Raw genomic sequence first — 24,178 nt, forward strand, 5'->3', positions numbered from 1 at the left:
GTAGGAAAGATGTTTAGCATTACATGGAGAAATATCATCAAAAATTACCTCTAGTGATTGCATACACTGCAGAGATAGTCGCAACTTATTTATCCACTCCAAAACTTCTTTCTGTAACATCACAGAATTTATCATTATCATTTAAATATTAAATAATTAATCATTTTTCTCAAATTCTGACTTTAAATTAATACATTTTATGCGACCGCACCTCTCCTCTCAACAAACGGCCCAGTAACCATTTGCTTTGTGTTCAGTCCCCTGCAGTTGGGGATCGCAATTAAATGTAAAGCAGGCAAGCAAGAATATGATGGTTGTAACAATTTCAGTACATAATGTAATGAAACCAGACCATCAACCATCCGCCAGAATGCCTGTTTTATTCTGACTTCTTCCTCCACTTCTGTCCTTCAGCTTCCCCACACTTGGCCATAACGCATTAACTCAGATGAAGCGACGCAAGCACGGTGATGTCAGTTCTGATGGGGAACCCTTTTTTCTTTTTCAGGCAGTGCACATGCACGTCAGATTTGCTTCTTCAGCGCCTTTCTGAGCCACTTTCATAAGTTGCACAACTCTCATGCCAAGTCTTCGGGCCCAGATGTCCTGTGATCATGAAAGCTCCTTCATATTCTGCACATAGTTTCTCACTGCGCGTCTGCGCTGGATGCTTTACCCACACCTTGCCTCCTGTTTTGTATGTTGGTGCTAGATGATGATGCCGATCATAGCCGTACTTCTGCACCTATTGTACGTGGGCAGTTCTCTTGCTTCCCTTGGCTTGTATATTTCTCAACGTCTCTCTTGCCACGAAGTGTCCAGCATTTATGGTCATGTCTACGTTGAGTGATCCTATCAATTTCGGCAGTTTTCCGTACACAATTGTGTATGGTGTCGTCCCTGCAGAACTCTGAAATGAAGTGTTGATGGCATACGTGGCTGCTTGTAGGTGCTGGTACCAGTCAGCTTCACCCAGTTTATGGTTTTGCAGTATGAAGACAACCGAGCTTGGATGGTCTGATTTGACCGAAAGGTCGAATCATGAGCAGCATTGGAAACAGGGATGTCTGGTATTGCATGCATTGTCGCAAAGGTTTCAGAGAGTTGTTGGAACAGTGGCAAAGGTGTTCCAAGGAGAAATTTGCATGTCGCCATCTGAAAGCCTCCTGGGAGGTTCCTGGATGGATGAATGGATGCTATGAGCATCCCCTTTGAAATGGGATGGTGGGTTGTGCCAGCAAGCTCTTGCTCTTATTTTGCCTAATGTCCTACCTGTCCTCTCGAAAAAAAAAGAAAAAAGAAAAACAAGACATACACACACAAAGAATTCCCAGAATCATACTTTTTGAACCGCTACTGAGAACTTTGTTGTACGCCTCCATTGTTTGTGATCTCAATACTTACTGCCACCAAACCTCCAATCGCCTTTTACTAATCTCTATTGCATACAGGTTTACTTTCCCCCCGCTATCCCTGAACCTAAGGCTTCAAGGAGGCCAGAGGAGCCTAAACCGACAGCTGGGTAGATATAGTCAGATTCTAATAAAACATGTTCCATCCTTTCCCTAGCTTTACTGCGGCAAGCATATCCTTCTGCTCCTTTGGTGTATCTCACTTTATAACTACACGTTCCAAGGCATCCCGATCTCACTTCAAAAAGTAATGAGCTTCCCTTTTAGTTATCGTAAATTGTTTCTTTCCTGATTTTGTTTTTCTCCTTAGGTAGTTATTCATAGAAGGTTTCTCTTCCATTGCTGCTACCAATGAGATTGTCTCACCCATACAAGTTTCATACTTGATGATAAGCGTCCTAGCTCTTTTTCCTCCACTGTGAGGCAGTGTTTCTTCCTGTACAAATGCCTGTACACTCTCACAACCCATTTACTTTCTTTCACATTCTTCAGTCATTCTTCAAAATCAATTTTACTCTGAGCTTCCCTCACTTGAAAACCTTATCCAGCCCATATCACCCTACATAGCTTCATTTGTAGTCTTCCTTTCAGTGCCCAACGTGAGGTGTCACACTGACCTTTGGTTGCCATCAAGTCCTGATTTTACCTCTGACTCCAAGCAAACAACTGCATTTTCAAATGTAACTCCTGGAACCATTAAACCTTCCCACATACCCCAGAGCGCCTCGTACCTATTGTTTGTATCCCCATAGCACTCGGTGTTTCATTATGGCCGCATTTCTCTTCCCATTTGCTATTATTGTTTTTATTGTGTTTCCATATATCTATTGCATTCATTTATTTATACCCCAAGGTAATTGTATTCTTTCACCTGAGGTATTTCCTGACCTGGTATTGACACTGTCTGTTCACTGTTTTCATTGAACACCATAACACCTGATTTTTCTAACACTAAATTTTAATCCTAACTTTTCACATTCCTGTCCACAGATATTAGCCAGACATTGCATATCGCTTTGCTTGTTAGCAAGCAGCATAGTGCTGTCTGCATAAAACAAACCTGGAAGCTGCTGCTCTACTATTGTGCCCACCTTTCTTCTACGAGAGATTATACCCTATATTGATTCCTTCTAGCACTCTTTCCATCCTTACCATGTACATCATAAACAGCAGCAAGGATAAAGGGCACCCCTGTCTCAGTCCTTTGGTGATATCAACTTTCTCCTTGCTCCTCATCCCTTTCCATTCAATGCAAATGGTATTTTCTAGGTAAAATCCTGGCCACGGCGGCCGCATTTCGATGGGGGCGAAATGTGAAAACACTCGTGTGCTTAGATTTAGGTGCACGTTAAAGAACCCCAGGTGGTCAAAATTTCCGGAGTCCTCCACTACGGCGTGCCTCATAATCAGAAAGTGGTTTTGGCACGTAAAACCCCAAATATTATTATTATTATTATTTTCTAGGTAAATCTCCCTCAAAAGCTGTATAGAGTCGTTGCCTAAGCCTTCCCCTTCCAGAATATCCCACAAGATGTTGTAGTCTGTGTTGTAATACACTCTGGTAATGTCTAAAAAAGCCACAGGTAATGACCTCCTTTCTTCTCTGAAAATTTGAATACACTGAGTATGAACAAATAAGTTATCATCCAGACTTCTACCAATTCTGAAGACATTCTGAAGTACTCCAAATATGCCATTATGTTCTGCCCATGCTTTCAGTTTTAATTTAATCACCTGCATTGCTAACCTGTATAATACCGACATAATGGTCAAAGGTCTATATGAGTGAATTCTATCTTTTTTTCCCCTTACCTTTATAAACTAAATTCATTCTACTTTGTCGCCAACTGTCTGTTATTCGCCTATCTTGTAGGCTTTTTTCTACTGCTTTCCTGAATACAGATAGTAGCACCACACTCCAGCTCACCCAAGAATAGGTATGTCCTCCAAAAAGATGCCATATTCAAGCCGCACCGCGGAGACGCCCTTCTGTGAAGGAACGTTTCACGTGTTTTGACCAAGCGTGAGAAATGGCAATGGAGTTCACGGTATATACCCATGCGACGGGGTCGTCCTTGAACCCATGAAACTCCGGTAGAGTGATCTCACTTTGCCTTGGAAGCGTGGCGCTTTGGATGACAGAAGCAATGGAGCTGGACATGTCATGCAGCTGTTGTGCCACTGCAGAGAGATGCTGGACATACTCAAGGGTGCTTCTGGTGACAGAAGCCACGGACGAGGCTTGGACGCCATCCCCGGGCTGTGCGTTAGGTACTTGCGTTGACGGATGAGAACCCAGTAGTATCTCTGAGCATTGAAGAACGATTTGCGACTGCACCATTCTAATGAAAACCATTGGCTGTCCACCAGAACACGTGTTTTACTCTCACTTCCTCCTCTGCTTCTGCCCTTCAGCTTCCCCACAATATGTACTTATTCTCTAGCAAAAAATTTGATAGGATAAACTGATAAGAATTCTATCAGTTTGCTATTGCATTATGAAACGATACAACTGATACACTGATAAAATTCCTTTTAGTTCTATTCTGGACGTATCTGTGCTATTCTGCTTGTACAAGTCTACTAGTGTATTCTTTTTATTAGTGTAATAGTGTATTCATATTAGTGTGCCAGATCTATAGTCTAGTATCTATGTGTGTTGTATAGGTGTAATGTACTTCGAGGAGAAGCAAGCTTCCTTGATTGCCCAAAGAATGAGTCAGAAATAATGTATTTATATTATCACAAAAGACAATACATATAAATCAAATATGAAGCCCAGGATTTGCAAAGGAAAGATTATTGGAACAAACCTAAACAACAAATGTACGCCATACAACAGCTTAAAAAGAATAAATGTGATCACATTTAAAAGAGAAAAGATGTTTACATTGGTTCACGACAAAGTTTAGCCTCTTTAAACAGGAGGTTATTGGCAATCAAGCCACCGAATTGGTTCACACGCACACCACGAAGATTATCAGACTTCACAATCTGGAAAGCTAGTGAATGGAAGTGGTGGGTTCTTCATTATTCATTATCATGCCTTCATGGCTGTTTCCCAGATAAGTATGTCAGACATTTCAGTTTGCTTGTGGAGGGCGTTTATATGCTTCTACTGGACACCACTTCAGATGACATAATGAGATCATCCGATCTTCTCTCGGAGTTTGTTGTGAGAACACAGTCTTTGTATAGATTGGGTGCAATGACATACAATGTACACCAAATTCTGCATCTTCCTAAAAGTGTGGCTAAACTAGGACCTCTTTGGTCACATTCTTCATTTGCATTTGAAGGCGGAAATGGACTTCTTGCGAAACTGATCAGCGGAGCTAATGGTGTTCCTTTACAAATATTGGAACATTATCTACTTGCTCGAAAGTTACAGGCAGCTAAAGCTAGTTTAAATCTTTCACCAGAAGCAGTCAGTTTTCTTGGTGTACAGGAGAGGAGAGCTGGTCAGCAGACAATTTTGTTAGGCACTGGAAAGCTGTGCCTGAACTTGGATGAAAGTGAAAAAGAGGCTATAGTCCACAACCGTGGCTGTGACTCAACAAGTGTCACTCAAAATTACCGAATGGTCATCAACCAACAAACATTCCACCCTCTCCAGTCCACTCGGACTACAAAGGCTAACAACAGTGCATTTGTCAGCTTCTCAGGTGCGTTTTTTTCTCATTTGTAGAATTCTTACTGGAGCGAATTCTTGTATAATTCTGAAATGCCAGAAACTATTTCCTGTTGAAATTCTCCATGCAAAGCACTTTTCAGTCTGCGTCAAAGGAGAAGAGCCACTGGTTTATGTAACACCCAGTAAAGTGATGCACGTTTGTGTGTTTATGGAAATAGACCACAATATTTTTGTATTGACAATACCAAACCTTTATGAAAGAGACTAATTCTCATGCTCAAGACATGGTAACGATGAACAGTGTGTCTTCAGCCATGATACCTGAATGTCTGGTAATAACAGGTTATAGCTTTAAAAAACAGCAGTTGGTAACAGTGCACCACGCTTTACGGCGTTCTGTAAGAATCAGCTTTTTGATGTTTGAATATATTAAACAAGCCAGAGCCATCAAAATTCTAGAGCTTTTATTTTTTCTTGCGATAGCTTCTTGTTTTCCTAATGAACCAGCTAGCCCAATTTGCCACTCTTCATTATTGTACTCTTGTTGAGCAAGTGCTTGGGGAATTGCATGGTCTGGATGTTGGCAGTAGTGATGCAGCTGCTGATGAACAATCACGGCAGCCAAAACATGACAATATTTTACAAGACTTATCCATGGTTTTGGGTCGGTGTCCTTACATGTAGCGAAGGACCGTACTTAACCAAGTGACTGCCTTGAGTGGGTGATCGCAGTGAACAAACAGTGCTTCACTAGCAGATGGTGAAGAGGTAAAGCTTCTTAGTCTGTGTGCAGAGGCATGTAAAGCAGCTGAATGATGCCGGAAGTGAGCAGTTGTGCTACTTGAAACAACAGCATCACTTTCACACCATGCATCTGTCTTCCTCACTTTCTTAGTTTCTCCTTTGACTCAATGTAGCTGGTGCAAGTTTATCTGTTAACTGTGGCGGCATGACCAAGACACTGTCTTTTTTCTTAGTGAAACAAGCAAACTCTAAATTTGTATTTTAACAGTGTATTACGGTTTGAATCAAAGACTCCAAACACTATATATGAAGCCTGTTGCTGATAGTCTTCTTTGCTGTCATGTGCTAAAGGCTACACAGGTTAAACTGCTCTTACACATTTCGACGTGCGGTGGTTGAACTAGCACCCAGTGAAGAATTGTGTCTTCTGATTTTGCAATATGTGCACTGATGTTTAGCTGTTTTTGTTCATGAATGTGTGGTTTTAAAAATGGTAAATTTATGTTCTTACTTGAATAAATTCTCAGATCTGTACTCACTTTTGCTTAAATAATATTGCTGTATTGTCATGTTCTAATATATTGCTGTAGATCTTGTACCAATAGCAATGCTTGTCCTGTTTCCTTGCTTCCTGTCAGTTTGCCATGCCAGTTTGTTCTTTTTGCACAAGCTCACTTGTGTTCTGTCACATATCACAACACTTTTGGGATGAATGCAAAAGTGCATAGTCTAAAGAAAATAGCTTCATATGAAGTTGTAATATGATAAAAGCATGTGCCAATTAGACCTGGTGTTCTATCCAGCATCTGTGAGCACAAATGGGCATGGTGAAGTTGGTACTTCAGTCTGTGTTCTTCCTCTTATGTGCTTGTTTAAATGTGGCTAAAGTTGCTTGCTTATTCTTTAGATAATGGAGTGTAAAATAAACCCTAGTCATGTTTGTAGTCATGTTGCTTGTGTCTTGTCCTTGTTCCTTTGTGGATGGATGCATTAGCATTGTCATATTTTCAAATCAAGTATGCACCAACTAGCCCAGAAAGAAGTTTTAATGAAATCACATTGGTAGTGTCTAATGTATGGCATTCACAAACAGCCTGACAATGTTAGAGCTGCAGTTAGTATTGACAGTCCTGAAATTGTTTTGTTTTGCCTTTGTAAATAAACTTTACTGCAACAGTAATCCTGTTTTGGATATGCATTAAATGTTGCACATCCGTCTCGCAAAATTTGCAAATGCAATTTTGTATTAAAAGAACTGGGGCACACCTACTACAAAAATGGACTGATACTTTCCTCATGCAACTTCCCCAATGTAGTTTCACAGACTAAGTAATGCTGCTGTGCTTTGAAAATGTGTGCATTAATTTACGTTGAAACATGTTTAGGATAATATGTCTGCATACAAGCTGTAAAGTTTTGATAATTGCACAGTTTATACAGTTCATTTTCATTTGATACTCTAATATCCCAACTGTGTTTGTTTATTGTTCACATGGTAGGCAATGCGTTTGGGGTTGTATATTCAGTTAATTTTAAAAACATCTCTTCAGACATATGGGCACCGGTGTGTGTGCTATTCCAAACATGTTTTATCAGTGCCTCAATTAGATTCCTGTATGTTGTATGATGATCTCTATCTGGGGTTAAAAGACTGATACATCATCCTATTTGGTCTTGTAGGCAGCACAGTGAGATCTATCTGCTGCCTACCAGTCTGGTAAAGAGTTCTATGGGTCAGGTAGGAATATATATCAGACTCATAGAAGGACCCGTACAACCTATACATATTCCTAAGAGACTTGTTTCTATAAGCTTTTTTACTAGGGTTGCTTTAATGTAGCATGTAATTTCAACTTACAACAGCGTTTACTCCATGGCAGTCCTGAAAATGCATTTCTGTTTATAACTTGGAATAATATTCTCATTTATTGCCCAATCCTCCAAAGTGGGTATGATCCATGCGTTTGCTAGACAACAACAACAAGATGGTGGTCTTCCCAGTGGGAGAATGCTGCAGTTGCAGTAAATGAGTTCAGAGCTGAAGGAATAACTCAAGTCTGCTGTCTTTTCTCCCTCCCTCTTTTATTTCGACCTACTGAATAAATCGGTCAATTCCGTCGGTCCCATCAAGGGGGAATTAACAGAAATTGACTGCAGTACACTTTCTCTGTGAATATTTCATTTTGTTGTTTGTTCATCTATCCTGTCTGCCTCTCCTCTCTTTTGCAATTTTTCCGCTCAGTGCAACATTCACTGATCTTTTAAGTGCCATATATACTTGTGTAAAAGCCACACTTATTTTTCTAGAATCTTGGCTGGGTGCGGCCCTTACACGAATCAGGCCGATGACGGCCCGCCATAGGTTGTTACTGTTTCTGCAACTGTAGCAGAGGGTAAGAAGGGTGTAAATGATGTAATGCTGCAGTAACCAACCTTGGATGCCAGCTCATTGTTCCAGACCAGTGCTGACCCAAACAGGGCTCACTTCTCTAGACATAATATGCCACCGATCTGACTGGAAATCGTGCCAACACAGCCAAGACCACACAAAGAAATAATGGCGTGGCGGCACCGGCCTGAGCAGCATTGACAGAAAAACAGCTGGCATCATCTAGCAGCAGTGGAACTAACTTTGCTTTTTGGTGGGTTGTTTTGAAATTTTTTCCCAAAATTCTGCCCTTCAAAGTGGGGGTGTGACCCTTACATGAGGGTGGCCCTTACATGAGTATATATGGTTATCTTGAATATCAGTTTTATCATTAGAGTGATATGAGTTAACAATGCCTAGAGTTGTGTTCAGACTCCTGCGATCTACTTTACTGTGCAAACCAATAGAAACTGTGGCAATGATACACGTATAGTGCTTTATATTTACAAACTATATCTATGAGGTATATTTATTTTGAAATTGTTCTCCAACTTTTAAAGAAATGTTTCTTTCTCAGAATTTTCATTCATAGTAGGAGCTCGTCACTACATTAATTGAGGTCATAGCACTGGATTCACATGAACAAGAAAGACGACAGGACGTGTGCTAAGTAGTAATAGCGCACTTCCTGTCGTCTTTCTTGTCTGTGTGAATCCAGCGCTGTGACCTCAAGTAATGCAACAAACCAACTAGCCCAAAAATCTGTGCTCGTCATTAATCGCAATTTACCTGTTCACTTCTTGAGTACAGCTTAAACCAAACTGGCAAAAGCCTACACTGAACAAGCCAAGATTCGCTTTCATCAAAATCTGACAGAAAATGCCACTACTCTTGCCAAACAGTTTCGTCTCCACGTGAGCAATCCAGTGGTGGCTGATGTTGTTTGGTCATGGACGGCGGTCACAATTTTCCTCTCTGGTGCTTTTTATTGCTGCAAGATTTTTTACATGAAAGGTATTTGACAGCGGCTTATCACTCGACTAAGTTAATTTGCATTAATACTTAGGACTCCTGCTGGAAGACCTGAATTTTAAGTGTCCCTGACAGAACTGGAAGTCTTGAACACTTTCTACAGCTGGTGTTGTGAAAACATTGAAAGCAATCTTGTTTAACCTGATGTGTCTAAGTTGCTATATTTCAGAATGTTCGATAATAAAAATAATGAGCTTATTCAGCCATCAATTTTTTCTGCGTGTACATGAAACAGTATTGTGGATATCAGAATGACCATTTCCACTTAATCAAAATGGGTTATTTCTTGTGTTTTTTACTGTCGCTTGCAAATGTCCGAGTTGCTTGTTGCAGTTTTTTCTGCTTGTTTGTGGTCAAAGATAACCAAAGTTAACAGAATATCGACAGCTTTCTCTGAATGTTTTCTTTAATATCAAAATGAACTAGGATATCTATGAATGTACGATGGACAAATTTAAGTGAGCCGACTTTTCTTTGTGTAACATGCTCCACTTTTATTGGGCTATATTTGGGCTCAGCATGGCTCGTGGTCCCGAACTAATCTGGTCACCCAAATGCATATGCTTCTGTGGCAGGTTCCCACGGGACAGCACAAGAAAGAGCTGCTTGAGTTTCTGGACAAGGTTCCCACATTTGTCCAGCAGCTGCAGTTCACGGTGAAGAACCCAACAGTGGGAAAGGCGGCTACATTTACCAAGGTAATTTCTCATTGCATTGTATTCGTGCCATCAAGTACAATCTTCTCATGAAAATCAGGTTCAAGGGCAGTGCAGCAATATGTGCTGCATTATTGTTACTCAAACTTAGAATTGATTTGGAATGTGTTCCGCTCATTGTCAAATTAACATGCTTCTTGAAGCAGTTCAAAACAGAGCCACCTGTTACATTTCAAGAGCTATGACCATCATTCAAGTGTCACTCAGCTTAAACTCGATCATTCCCTTCAACCATTGGCCATTTGTCATCAAATGTCTCTCCTATGCCTGTTTAACAAGTACGTCTACAGCAATAAAATGGCCTCATTACATTTTGAATGCCCCCTTTTCATGTCACGCAGGCTACATAATCACCTCAGCTTCATACATATCTTTGGTAACACGAATGCTTTTAACACATCCGCACTTCCACAAGCCATCTGCATGTGAAATGATCCTCCCGATAATATCGTTCTGATGATAACCTGAATACATTTTGCCACAAGCTTGAGGTGAATTTTTGCAATAGCTCTGCATCATCTGTATAAGTTAATAATTTGTTTATTTTGTGATTTGTTGCATTTTCTTCTTAACTTGCACTTTAACGCTTATTTTGCAAACATATTTGGTTATGTTGTTTCTTTTTTCTTTTTGTTCACTTGCATTGGAACCTTGTTTTGTATTTTGCAATTTACTTTGTTGCGTTATGTTTCGATGTTCACTTGCTTAGTAACCCTGTTCCTTACTAGTTTGCTTGTACTTTCATTGTAATAACTAAACCCCCCTTACTCAATATCTTTGGGCCTGTAAGGTTTTTAAAATAAATAAATAAATAAGTAAATAAGTAAATAAATAAATAAATAAATGCGTCTTGTGATTTCTGTTAATCTTGCAGGTTGATAATGTCATCCAGGAAACGAAAAACCTGATGAATGTCATCTCTAAAGTGGTCACAACCTGTCTAGTCTGCGCAACAAAGGTGAGTAAACAGTACTGTTATGCAGTGTGCAACAAAAGAATGCAAGAATGTGACTACCTGTTGTGCATTTCACTGAGCGTGTTTGTGGGTATTCTGGCAATTGAAAACTTAGGTGATTTATAAAACTGTTAACCAGGTAATCTTGAGAGCAAAATCTAATGCATGGCTGACTAACTCAATAACAAAGTGCTGAAAAGGTGTGCCCTCTTGCTGCCTGTTCCACCTGCTCCCACCCACCCACATATTGTGTTTGTTTGTTTAAAGCACATTACTTAGTAGGTACTGCAATAACAAACACAAAACATTCTACAGAGTTGTTTTTTTTAACAGAGCCTTCAAGGTGCAATGTGCATAACGGGATACCTCTTGATACCACAGAAATAGAAGTGTCATCCTACATAATCTTATAGCTGCAGTTGGACGTAGGTAAAAGTATTGGGCACATTAATATGATTGGCTCCGTAATCCAAAACATGCAACAAAGCTGTTCTTATACGCTGTGGCCTCAAGTGTGTAGGATCTGAATGCGAGACAAAGTTTAAAAGTGTGTTATTAGTCAGTACACATATGAAAGAGCATCGGCATATTCAGGAACATTATGACAGTACAGTAAACAGCCAGCCGTTCTTTGAAACCGCATCAGAACATCAAACATTTGGGCTACAGTGCTGTGCAACGAGCACCTCATGACAGACCAAAGCTGGCAGAACCAACATCTTTCACTCTTTTTTTTTTTAAGGTTCATACATGGTATGCGCTATATCTTTACCTTATATATTATAAAGTTAACTTGATTTAACAAAGAACATATAATAAAGAGTAAATCTTGTTCCATGCATACTAACTGTGGCTTCAGAATTCAGAATATTGTCAATTACCAGTTATTTTAAGTTGTGTCTTCCAGTCTTTCAGTAATTTTGTCCCATCAATACAATGAAGAAAAAATGTAATTGTAACTTCAGAACATTGAACATCAGTGCCTGCAAGATACACTCAGATTAGAACACAACTTTTTTTGTTAGAAGTGCTGGAAACACTAACTCTTGTGAAAATTTATGAACCAAGCAGTTTTTGAGAAATATAAACATGACAAAACGGCATTCTGTTGAACATTGGAGTGCAATCTAGTGCCCGTGGCATCGCATCCCAAGCATTAGTGAGCTTGTCCAGTTGGCCCAGTGGGAGTCACTGTGGTTAGGTGCAGAGGTATAGCAGCATATATCATATCCTTTTGATTACAGTGTAAAAACATGCTGTGCTTTTGAGATGGGCTCTCGTAGCAGATGGCAAGACATTGCAAAGGGTAACATCAGAGCTATGTCGAATACATCATCCTGGTGACATGACTGTGGCTCTGGCATAGCGTGCAGCTCATACTTTAAGCAAAGAGAGAACACCAATCGATGCACACGCTTCTGGGCCCAGTACAACCTGGACTTCCGTGGCTCGGAAAGTGGCCGGGCGCACTCTCAGTGTGGCTACCAGGACGAGGAGTACAGCTACAGTGACGGAGGCGGCAGCACAGGATTTGGGTCTAAGGGCGGCCCGGGCACCGTCAGCTCGTCAGACCCGGGCATCTGACAGTACGGGATGGGCCCCCGGAGGCCCAAGCAGGACGCCCGCCGCACTAGGGTGTCTTTTTTACTCTTTTAGGGTCAAAATCCAAGCGGGACTAAGCAGCCGTAGGTATGGGCTGGCGATGACTGGCACATGTGGCTGCCGACGTTCACCGCGCGCCTAGCCAATGTGCGCGCGGCCTCAGCAGTCGTATATGCCCTCTTTGCTGGTTCAGCTGCGGTTCAGTAGTTCTGCCTTGATCACCGACCCACACAGCAGCAGTGCCTGACAACATCTGATGATTTCACAACTCAGTTTGCTTACAAAATGCACACATTGGCAACATATTGATCTTTGTTTTGACCATAATATTTTTCCTGGTTTTGTACCTTACCTGGCTCTAACTAACCCTGTGCCATACCTCAAAAAACTACCAACGAATCTCAGCTTTATTTTAAACTTCTCTAATGCTGCATTGTGCAGTGCATGACCACATTGTGTTCATGGTGTTGCTGAAGAACTGCATGCTGCCGGTCAGTGGTCAGAGCAGATGTAGTCCTGTCTGCCCCACTCTTGACGTGCGCTGCCCAGTCGCCGGAAATGAACTAAAGTGAGCTCTAAATCGCGCTACAATTTCACCTTTGTGCCCGATGCACCCAATGTTGAAGCACCCACTGAAGTGCATCAGTGCTTACTAGGCCTAGGCACTTTAAGCTTTACTGCTTTCACCGCTGCAGCACTGGTGACACAAATCCTTGAATATTCTGAACCATGCCACTGCTCTGAAGTTTCCGATGCTAAAAGCCTAATCAACGCATTCCCACACTTTCCAGAAACTGTGCAATCCGTCTGCACTACCTTTGCCCAAAGAGGGGCCGCATATTGTTCCAAAGCAAGCACAGTCATTAGTCATTACCATAACCTAGCTGACCGGTGGTTAAGACTGCGCGCTTGCACGTCAAGTCGTGGGTGGGTTTTGACCCTGAAACGGTTTTTCTTCCCATTTTCATTCCTTCCCTTCTTTTATTGAGTAACTACATCATTGAACCTTCTCCTTAAGTTACTCATGTGGCAAGGTGCCATTCTGTCGGAGCGGGCGACTCTTCACACAAATATTTAGTCATGTTTTAAGCTATTTGCACTCTTACATTGAGTATGAAGTGAAAAATATGCCACGTCTTAAAGTAGTCTGCCTCTTAAAGTCAGCTTACTACATGTCTTACTGGAGCAGTACTAGTATGGACTGCCATGTTGATGTTGTAAACTTTCTGTATGGAATACGTGAACAGGTCAACTAATTCAAAATCTGGGGCAACAAGTAGACTTTAAACTAGAATGAATAAGATGCAATACACATAGTTTGCAGACTTAAGAACTGCCTGCTTTTCAGTCCTGCAATAGGCAGCGAGGCTCTTGGTTCAAAATGTTTTCTTCGCATTTGCGCCTCGCTCCAGAGTCAACCAGTTCTGCCTGTGTGGCTTCTGTCACTGTTTCTGGGCTGCCTGTGGGGTTGACTGGAGCAATATTACAGTGCCAGTGTAGGGTAAAATGTCTCCTGGAATACTGAACCCGTATGCTGTAGCGTTTCCGAGATGCTGGCTGCTAGCTAATGGTTGTTGGCAACTGGCGCTGCTCAGGATACATCAGTTTCATGTCAGTACTCAGTTTGTAAAAAGAAACAAAGCCACTAGAAGCTTGAATGCTGCCAAATCTTGGCTGTGTTGTGTCAGGTCGGTGAATCTCGTGGTGTTGGAGGTTAGCGGTAAAGCTGGCCTCCCTCCGAGTTTGGTGCAGGCACAATAGGAGACCACTTGAATTAAGCTGCAGCCAAATGCTCAGTGGCTTCGTTTCTGTTCACAAAGGTTGTAGATGATTGAAAGTGAGAAGTTCAAACACGTCTTCTCAAGTAGAAACAGAGAAGGCCGGGATAGCAGAGCCTGTTCCCAACAGTCCTCCCATATTGTCGTCCTGGTTTCTCATTCCGTGGTTTTTACCTTCAAGTACTGAAGCCACCTTCGTCATTCATGCTGCCATTTTCTACGGTCAGTGCACGTTGTATAGCCGCCCCTGCATCCATTGTTTCCTGTAGTGAGAAACGTACAAATTTTCCCAGAGCCTTGGCGTTCTCGAATGTTCCCCTTACAGTCTTCCGAATATCCAGCCTCTCATCGTGTGGTAGGTAATGCCGCAACCGAAGACTGTCTTCCTTCGGGAGACGCTTCACCGCTTCCCATTTTCTCATTTTTCCATGACGTCTTCCCCGACGTTTCCTCATGGGTGAAACCGAGGTCATTTCTGTCTCAAAGAGCCAAAGATAAAAGCAATAGATGACTCCATGTTGCCTTTTTTTTCTTCCTCTTTTCTCATCATGCAGTTGCGAGGGAGTCGAGGCTCGATAGTTGCCAGGTGTGAAATTTCATGTGAGGTGCTTGCACCGTGTGGTTAACAGTGCACTAAACAATCTCCTGGTTTCATCACTCCTCCAGCTCTGCCTGATATACAGGTCAACAACCGTATAGCAAGCCAATAACTACATGTGAGCAAAGGACCTGCACTGCACCGCTTCAAACACCAGGTTACCGACAAAGCAACCCTAGCAGGTTTATATATGCTATTCCATGTTCGAGCTTCCACTTGCGCCCCAAGAAATATGATGACAGAATGCATAACACTGCTGCCTGCATCAAAACAAGAATTTTGAAAACAAGTTTTTTGCGGGTTGGCATCATATTGCTGCCATATAGTGTAGGCATGAGGCACTTGTGCTGCTGATACCAAGATGTAATGGGACATCTTCAAGGTCTAAAGAGGTAGGTACCTCACTTAAAAGTATCAAAAGAGACGCCTGCCCGCGGAGACGATTCAGGCACCACCACTTGTAAAGCCATCATACTTTTTTCTAATCATCACATATAATCTGCTGTTGTGGTGACCCACTTCTGGGAAACAGCGACAAACCCAGATGCTGAGGCAGTGTGGCTCCGCTGCCTGCACTGCAACTTTGGGTCACCAAGCAATGACGTCTGCTTGTGGTGGCCATTTTGGCCACTGTGCTGAGTGTGCACACAATATCTATGTGTCACCAAGTGGCGGTGGATTTACAGGAGATCCCCCATACTGGCGACCAACATGCCCCATGGACCCCCGTTTGCCAGCGGCCCTGTCTCATTTCAGTGGGTAGCTTACTGGGACTCAGCAGTGCTTGAGCAATGCGCCCAGGGATTCCAGCATGACAAATGTGGTTGATCCAGGCCATGTAGACACTTCACAAACACTCTACATGTAGTATGAGGGTGCAGGATACTTGCAGTTTTGAGACGAGGCGCTGGATACTCGTCTGACTCTATTTCCTTTTTGATTGTGCCTTACAAGCAGAGCTCAACTTACGCCCCTACTCTCAAACATTTTCCTTCTCAGGCACAGTAAGTCTGATGACAAGATTTCACTGAGATCTGTTGACTCTTGTGGTTTGTCTATGTTCCTCGAATTCTTTGTCGTGTGCAAGGCAGCTGAATCTCATTTGTTAATGGCTGGAAAGCTGGGGTATGACACCACAATGTCACAAGCAAAACAGTTCCAGCTGTCCAAGAAATCCCTGGGCGTCAAGCTCATTTTTCTCAAGGCTTCGTGTCCACAAAGATCTCGGAACATAACCTTCCCAATTTCACTGGGTTGTCACATGGCCGATGTTGCCAGAGAGTATGCCAAAATGGAAAAGGTGGGCTGAGGTATCGTTGGCACTCTGGGCTCCTGAGAGGGTGCACTGTCTCAAGTATACATCAAAGTCAACGTCAAATCTCCCGAGAATGCTGCTTTTCTCTCAAGCGCTCGGATTTCATTACCTCCAGATGGAAGCATCCTCCTGTTAACCTTCTTCCTATATACATATATACATACACGCACGCACACACACACACAAACACACACACACATTATATACATATAGTGCTCACACGGCTCTATAGGCAGAGAGAGAGAGAGAACTTAAAAAAAGAATGGAGGAAACTGTCGGCCATATGCTGTGATCGTGTCTTCAACGTATGATGTTATGTTCCTCTCCTGTCCTCCCGCATGGAGCAACACGGGCGCATGCAGCTAGGAAGAAGAATGCAAAACCCTGCACACAACTTCGCACGAGGTGCATTCTTGATTTTTTTATGTGTATGTTTCTTTTCTGAGTAAAGGGTAACAAACATTCAATTTTATTCCACACCCAATGCAGGTCCCTAATGTTCCCAATACTAAAGCTTATGCTCCTGTCAAATACTGATAAAGGCAACAGTGCCTGTGATTCCATTCGAGCATCGCCGCTCATTGCCACTACAAATAATTGCAGATATCTTATTTGGCAATAGCAGTTTTCAAGGACGTGTCAGCATTCAGAAAATATGTCGCAAGCCTTCTTTTTTAGGTTGCATACTACAATATTCACGAAACCTTGTTATAGGCACTTTTATGTTTATTGCACGAATGTGAAGGTGGCGCTCAATATGCAAAGAGCATGTCTCGGATGCATAGCCTCAAGGATGCACATGGCATGTTTACCTGTGCTCGCGGTGCCTGGCTTATGCAACTGATGCAAAGGAATATTGCTGCTTGATAATACCGGGAGTTGACTGCAATAAATGGTGCATGAAAAATTGGATTTATAAGCTGTGGCCTGGAGAACGGTGCATCTAAGTTGCATTCATTTGCTTTTGATAGCATAGAATGTTCAATCTGGCTTTTGTGAATGTGTTCCAGATACTATTGTGCTAAACCATGAATGTTGGAACACTTTGATAAATAGCAGTTACTAAGAGTGATAGTAAAGTATGCCAGATGGGCAAGACATGAAGAAAGGTGCTCAGTTACCGTATAGACTTATTTTTCACAATTTTGATGAGGTGGAGCCCTTACAAGAGACCAAACGCCTTGGTCAAAACGGTGTTGGTGCAGCCGGCAGCTACTGCAGACCCCAGATCCCCAAATGTATCATTGCATCAGAGGTCAACACACAGCTCTCGCCATCTAGTAGGCCTATGCGGAAGTGTATGGCATGGGAAAATTCGCCAATGCGTGTGCGCAGCACTGGGGCACCAAATGCAATTGCTTCTCCGATGAAAATTCTCTAATTTTTTTTTTCAAGTTTTGGGTTGCGAAGTTGGGGGTGCAGCCCTTACACGAGTCTATACGGTATAAAGACAAATAATTACGATATTGCCATTCTGTATTATATACGGAATTGTTATTGAGCTTGTTTCGACAGACTGTTACCTAGCAAGGTCCCTAGGGAAGTACTGCAACAAGATGCAATAAAGACAAGTCTAAAAGGACCATCTGAGACAAGCTGCCCTAGTTGCTTCTTGTATGTCCATGCCTGTTGATCTTTCCACCTGCATGCATTTGAACAGTATGAATATTTAAGTCATGCGTCACCAATAATTACCTATGATGACGCTCAGTGCCAAACAGAAATTATTCAAGCCCACACAGTAAGACTGAGTACACAGGGACTTTTAAGCAGAGTACACGAACCCGAATAGCAATGCTCCCTGCATATTTCATAAAGTGGCATTGTGTACAGAACTACACAGCTGCCATTAACTTGCAACCCAGTGGCACTCTAGATTTTGAATGCATGCAAGCATGTCAAATCTTGCACAGAATTGGTTAAGTTAACCTGCGGCACATTAATAAGGAGGGAAAGAAGAAGAAATCAACTTCTGTCATTCCACTTATGGCAATCTCATTACTGAGCAGTGCTTAAAATGAAAGTAGCCTAGGAGGTTTTTTTTTCTATTTGTTTTATATTGCAGGCATAAATGATTGCACTACACTTTTCTGGCACACACAATATACAGCAAATGCATGTCTGCTGCACCCACTGCCACTCCATGCAGTGGCCAAGCTGTTGGCGCTGAATATTCAACACTGTTTATTTATGTTTTCCTCGCTACATATAGAGTAATTCAGACGTAAATGAGCACTAAATCAACAGAACTCACTTATCCTCTGCTAAGCTTCAATTTGAAAGCAGATGATGAAACCACATTTGGCACGCCTTGTGTAGTTGCAGGAATGGTGTATGTTCCTGTTTAGCCAACCCAGACATTTTTCTGGACAAGTGTAAGCGCTAGGAGACAGTAGTGTTGTTATTGCAGTGCATGCGGTGTCGCTGTTCCGTGATGGAGGCCCCCACCCTTGAGTGAAAGCCAGGAACACCTCCTCCTCTTCCCCTCTTCCCCTAGATGTAGTCCTCTCACTGCCATGTTTTTTATAGGCATTTACGGAGACTCAGTCATACGCAGTAGGAAGCTTTTTCCTTGGTCACTCTCTCTCTTTCGGCATCAACATATCCCGTCTCACGTTGTAAGTCAGGCATTGTGGACAATGCATCGCCAGGCCATGCAAATTGTTCGCGTACTTGTGTTGGTAGCCATTGTTGCAGAGAAAGGGATGTGCCCAAGCAGAAACACTCACTTTTTTTCCTTGGCTTCCCCGTCATCCACCAGTGTTTGATGTAGTAGGCTTGGCTGCTTCTTATGGGAGAAGAAAGTTCCATGCCATAATGTGCCACCACGGCCCAAAAATTGCAAACGTACACTTCCGTCATGCTCACGCATGTTCTCCTGACGCGACTTTGCACCAACAAATGAAAGATTGTGGCTCGTTGGAGGTATTGCAACCTGGAACATTACTCTAATTACTCCTTGAACCTCAAACAATAATTCTACTATGCTCCGTTTTTCTTTCTGCTGATCAGCTTCCCCAATTTCATAACTATCTTTGCACTGCATATCTTACAGCAACGACCATGCTCTAGCAAGTCCTGCATAATCACCAGGCAAAGAGCTTTTTTACTGAAAACAGCATGTCTGTCACAAAGCGCCTTTTTTTTTTTCACACAGTTAAGGTAATCCACACTTACACAGCTAGCTGTGATTGAACATGTCAACTACTTTCCTTCAGGCATCACAGTGTAACTTAAGCCCAATCAACACTGTGCCCTGCATTCTGGCTCAGCTACATGTCAGCGCCAACTTACATGCCTAAATGTTCGTTTGCTGAGGAAGATGTGCAGGCTGTACCCAGGCAGAAAGTTGTGTCTACAAATCAGAGTTCACGAATATGGAGAAAGGGGAGTCAAATCAGCAGCCAAAACAGGCTTGTGCACCTGTCCAATAGGGGCCTGCACAATGGCTGATCTGCACTTGTCGGATGTATGCCTGGATTGCAGTGATGGCACTGTTATTGCGAGTGTGGTCGCCCTTTTCACAGGATGCCAAGCTTGTAAGCTGACACAGAGACGTAGCCACAGACACAGAGACTTATGTCTACGTCTCTGACACAGAGACGTAGGTGCACAAGGAGCGCTCTGAACAAGTCTGACTTAAGGACCTAGCAGAAAGTGCGTCACAAATCACCTGGGAGATATCCAATTTTGTCCTAGCTAGTTAGTGGATGGGCATGGAACGGAAAAATAGAAATAACTAAATAAAATTATACCGGTACCCTCTGCTACGGCGTCCCTCGTAGCCCACACTATGTTTGGGATATTAAACTCTAAAAATTATTGCCCTGGATAATGACCTGCAGAAACCTGGTCATGTAAACCATACACCTATAGGTGCTCATGACACTTCGAAAAATCTCCAGACTGCTTACAGTATAGTGCAATACAGCACTGTATAGTTGGGCAGTTTACAGAGTACCGTCCCAGGTGGCAAGAAAACAGAAGTTCAGCTATGTCATTTTGGCAAATTGCTACCTCCCTTTTCCCATGTCATTGCGAAGTAAGCAATTAAAGTACACACATCAGGGTTAGGTGATTTTGGATTGAGAAAAAAGGTGCGGTGCAAGCACGTAGTGACACATTGACTTAGCACAGATACTAATAAGCATGGCTGAGTGCAAACTGTGAACCTATTCTTACTTAAAGTATTCTTCGTTCTGGCGAAGAATGTCCACCGACACACTTAATGAAAGAAACAACACAGTTGCACTGTGTTGTAGCTCCAATGGATGCATAAAACATACATCCATTGTTCATATCCTTGAGCAGTAAAATAATTGCTACTATCAGCCATGGTAGCAAGGGGCAAAATTTGTAGGATACTGCACAAGGCTCATTTTACAGTGCCTTATTTTGCCTCTCATAGAGTTTACGGCTCATCAATGTTTTTCTTGTCTTTTTGGTCATGGGTTTCTAATTCTTATGCTCCTGAAAGTATGCAAAATTATCCCAATAAATTAGCGCTCAGCCATGCTTGTTTTTGAAAAATGATTGCAACACAACTACTCGTATACGAAGCGGGAAGCAACCATACGCAAAGCATTTCACTGCGTCGTGCAAGTTGTCGTCAGTGAGAGCATAAAAGTGTGCGTGAACTTATGACGGACAGTGGAAAATCCCACAGATCTGAGATGTGAGTCACGAAATCCACATGTAGAGGGAAGGCAATACAGACTGGCCCAATTGACACGGGAGCGGTGATCTTCAGCAGGGAATGAGAAAGGGTATACAAGTAATGCATGTCGTAATCACGTTTTACAGTTGTTTTTCACCAGCACTCTTCCTGCGTTTTGCTGTAAGTATATAAATATATATATTACCACTGTTTCAGTCTCCCTCATGTAAATAGTAGGACTAAAATATTTATTCCCTTCTATTAAAAGGCAAAGGTTGTTTCTATAGATGTACATATAAGTGTCAGTGTTAATGTGAAAAAAAAATGATTTAAATAAATGATGAATAAATAAATATATATTATATATATATATATATATATATGAATGCGTTGTCTACACATTCATGGTCGCTATACGATTGCGAGACAGAAATGTTTGCCGAGTATGTAGGCTTAATGTTTCGAAGTGCGTTTTTAGGTTTGTCTGTTTAGTGGCCATAGGTGGTGTTCTCGGACAAAGAACACCGTGTTGAAGTGGTTGCTGGAGCATGTTCTCTTTTCTTCAGGCGGGCAGGCTTGACATGGTGCCTGTCTCCTCAAGTTTCGGTTGTGCAAAAGCTTGCCTCAGCAAAAATTGACTTCATGGAGCAGCCTGCTTAATCGATGCCAGACGACTGTCTCCGAGTACAGGCAAGCCCTCGCTCGAGGCCATCGAGGTCATAGCATGTCCATTGCTCTTCTGTCTAGCAGGATAAAATTGCGCAGGTGCTGCGTGGTTCCCTTCACACTGTGGTTTCATTCAATGGCTGAATCCGGTTAGTTTCTCAGCAAATTTCAGCAGGGCAGTTTGCTACACCTACGTGAGCGTGTTCCATTGTCCTGAAACATTGCAGGGTAAGCACACAGCAGGGAAAGCAAGCTTGGCATGCACCTAGGTTGTTGCTTATGATTGTGTGATGATTCCTCAGGGGGGCCTCCGCATCCACCATTCTTACAGTTGAAATGTCACTTTCTCAGCGTTCAAAGCTTCATGGACACAATGCAATGGGCGCACTACACAGACAGCATGTGTCTCCGAATGATCTAGACAAGGGAGCAATAGCATTACAGCAGCCATGTAAGCGAATGTCAAGCTCGATGCTTAGGTCTGCAAATACAGGCACGGGGGCTTCTCGTGGCCACCAAAACAGATGCAGCTGAGGCTGCCTTTCATGAAAGCTATAGAAAGGGAGTCGTTACTAGTCTGATGAAAAGGGCAAGGCCACGAAGCCGTCTTTGTGGGACAGCCACTGGTGAGGAGAGGTTTCACATGGCATTCCACAGGCCACATCACAAGGGCTTGGGTCGTTCCATGTACTGCTGGGCCAGTGGTCAGTGCCATGCAAGAGTGCAACACTTTCAGCTGCAAGCGGCTGATAGTCAACTGCACGTGACCTCCTGCTAATCAGCGTTGTGTTTTCACAGATCTACTAGGCTAGGTATGATTGACGTGTTTTAGAGTTTCAGCCATCTAGCATACAACGAAATGTGAGCAATATAGGTCTGTCAAGATGTTTTTAAACTTCGTATGATCTGTTGGGAGCTGCTGTAGTGAAACGATTACAGAAAGAATCCCCAAACATCTGTCAGCAAGTCCTTGAATGCAGACATGTTTTGCTTTTACAATGTGGACAGCATACCTGTTTCTTGCCTGTGTTTCTTCCTTTACAACCTTATTTGTTGTGCACTTTATAGGATATAAACAACATGCTATTAAGCTACCTGGCATATGTACACCTGATGGTGACTTTTGTCAGTGATGAGGAAATAAATTAAAAAGAAAATATGCCCCAATTTTCCTTGAAGAAGGTGTCTAGTACTGCTACTTACTGAGCACTACATGTTGTCAGAATTCTTTGAAAGGAAGCTCCATAATAGATTACTGCTTAGCACTGGCAGATACACAACATGCAGCAGTTTTTCTTTTTTTTTTTCTTTCTTCTCAATATGAAAGCAGCACAAAGGCTCAGCTTGTGCACAAATGCACTGAACAGGAAAATAAGGACATAACAATACTTTAGAGTGTCCTTTTTGTTTCTTATCACTAACAACCTGCTATACTCACATTTCAAGAAAGATTGATTTTATTATGTGTCTGACAATGCACTTTTCTTTCAATGCTCACGTCTAATTTTTCTTCATACTAACATAGAGGCTTGCACATCGTTATCTTCAGCACAATCGTTTCTTCCGTTGTTGCAGTGTCCACCCTCTATTCAAAGACAGAATTCCTAAGACCATGTAATGTGACGCCCAAGCAATGTGGAAAAAACAAACAAACAAAAAGAAACAGGTACGATGTGTTTTGGGCAAATGTTATGTTCTTCCACAATTCTCCTTCCAGTGTCTATACATTTGTGTCCTCCAGAATAAAATCGTTTTACATTAACACAATTGTGCTTGTCTGCTTTGGCTAACATGCATGCTGCTCATGTGTGGCAAATGATCAAGCAAAGTATTCTACTCATAGCACCTCATTGCTTATAAATATTCACTTGGTTGTGCAAGCTTATAAAAATGCATGTGGCTGTCCATTGTAAACTGGATGTGTCCTGGAAAAGCAAGACAGTCTTTTCATCCACTACAAGTACAGTTATGCAAAGTGCAACAAGGATGTACAGCACTGTCAAGGTTATGAGTGTACATTACAAGCTACAGTTTACCTGCTCTGTTATACTATTGTGTGCAGCTGTCAGGCCAACTTTTCCTTACGAAGGTACAAATAACGAATAAAGCAAAACAGCTACGTTTCAACTTCTCAGCGGCAGCAAAAGAAAATGAAAACAAATGCAATAAAGTAGACGTTTCCTCAACCCAATGGCGCTCTTCTGCCTGACAATGTAGACTGTCTGCTACAGCTGTTGCCTGTACACGTGCACTTGCATATGTGAGGGGAGGAGTAGAATAAAGAATTTCTTCCAAAAAGCTGGGCGCTGCGGGGCTGCATGGAGGAAGGCGAAGGGTAAGAAAGAATGTGACAAAGGTTAACAGCAGTACAATGACAACAGCAGCCAGTGGGACACAGAGCGATTATTTTGCATATACATAGGTGCAGTGACAGCTTTTTCTGGTGGCAGAAACATGAATTGTACCGTCACTGTACTGTGCTCGTCCTTTCACCCTGCAGGCGTGTGTAGGAAGTAAACTGCAACAATTGCATGCTGTAGAAATTGTTAGTATTGCACATAAACTTCACTTTGAGGCCACCATCCCTACAGTAAGGGGGCCTGGACCACTTTTTATTGAAGCAGAGAAAGGTGTTTGAAGTGAAAATAGGCTATTTCAGAAATACTTTGCTGCAAAATGTACTTCAATGTGTTCAGCAGAA

At 42.3% G+C, this 24,178-nt stretch overlaps 1 protein-coding gene across 3 annotated transcripts in view; it reads left to right on the forward strand.

Annotated features, from left to right (window-relative positions):
* Nucleotides 1–24,178, forward strand: part of alpha-Catr (alpha-catenin related) — a 192,611-nt gene that overhangs the window by 160,048 nt on the left and 8,385 nt on the right. For 2 of the 3 annotated variants that reach the window (XM_055077414.2, XM_055077413.2), the window contains exons 14-16: nucleotides 9,766–9,888; nucleotides 10,781–10,864; nucleotides 12,290–23,244. In XM_055077414.2, the coding sequence (XP_054933389.1) occupies nucleotides 9,766–9,888; nucleotides 10,781–10,864; nucleotides 12,290–12,445 (363 nt within the window). In that variant the 3' untranslated portion in view covers nucleotides 12,446–23,244. Of the gene's footprint in view, nucleotides 1–9,765; nucleotides 9,889–10,780; nucleotides 10,865–12,289; nucleotides 23,245–24,178 lie in introns of those variants that run through there. The other variant, XM_055077415.2, reaches the window with a different exon arrangement.

This window comes from Dermacentor andersoni, chromosome 2 (genome assembly GCF_023375885.2).
Source record: "Dermacentor andersoni chromosome 2, qqDerAnde1_hic_scaffold, whole genome shotgun sequence".
Classification (NCBI taxonomy): Eukaryota; Metazoa; Arthropoda; class Arachnida; order Ixodida; family Ixodidae; genus Dermacentor; species Dermacentor andersoni.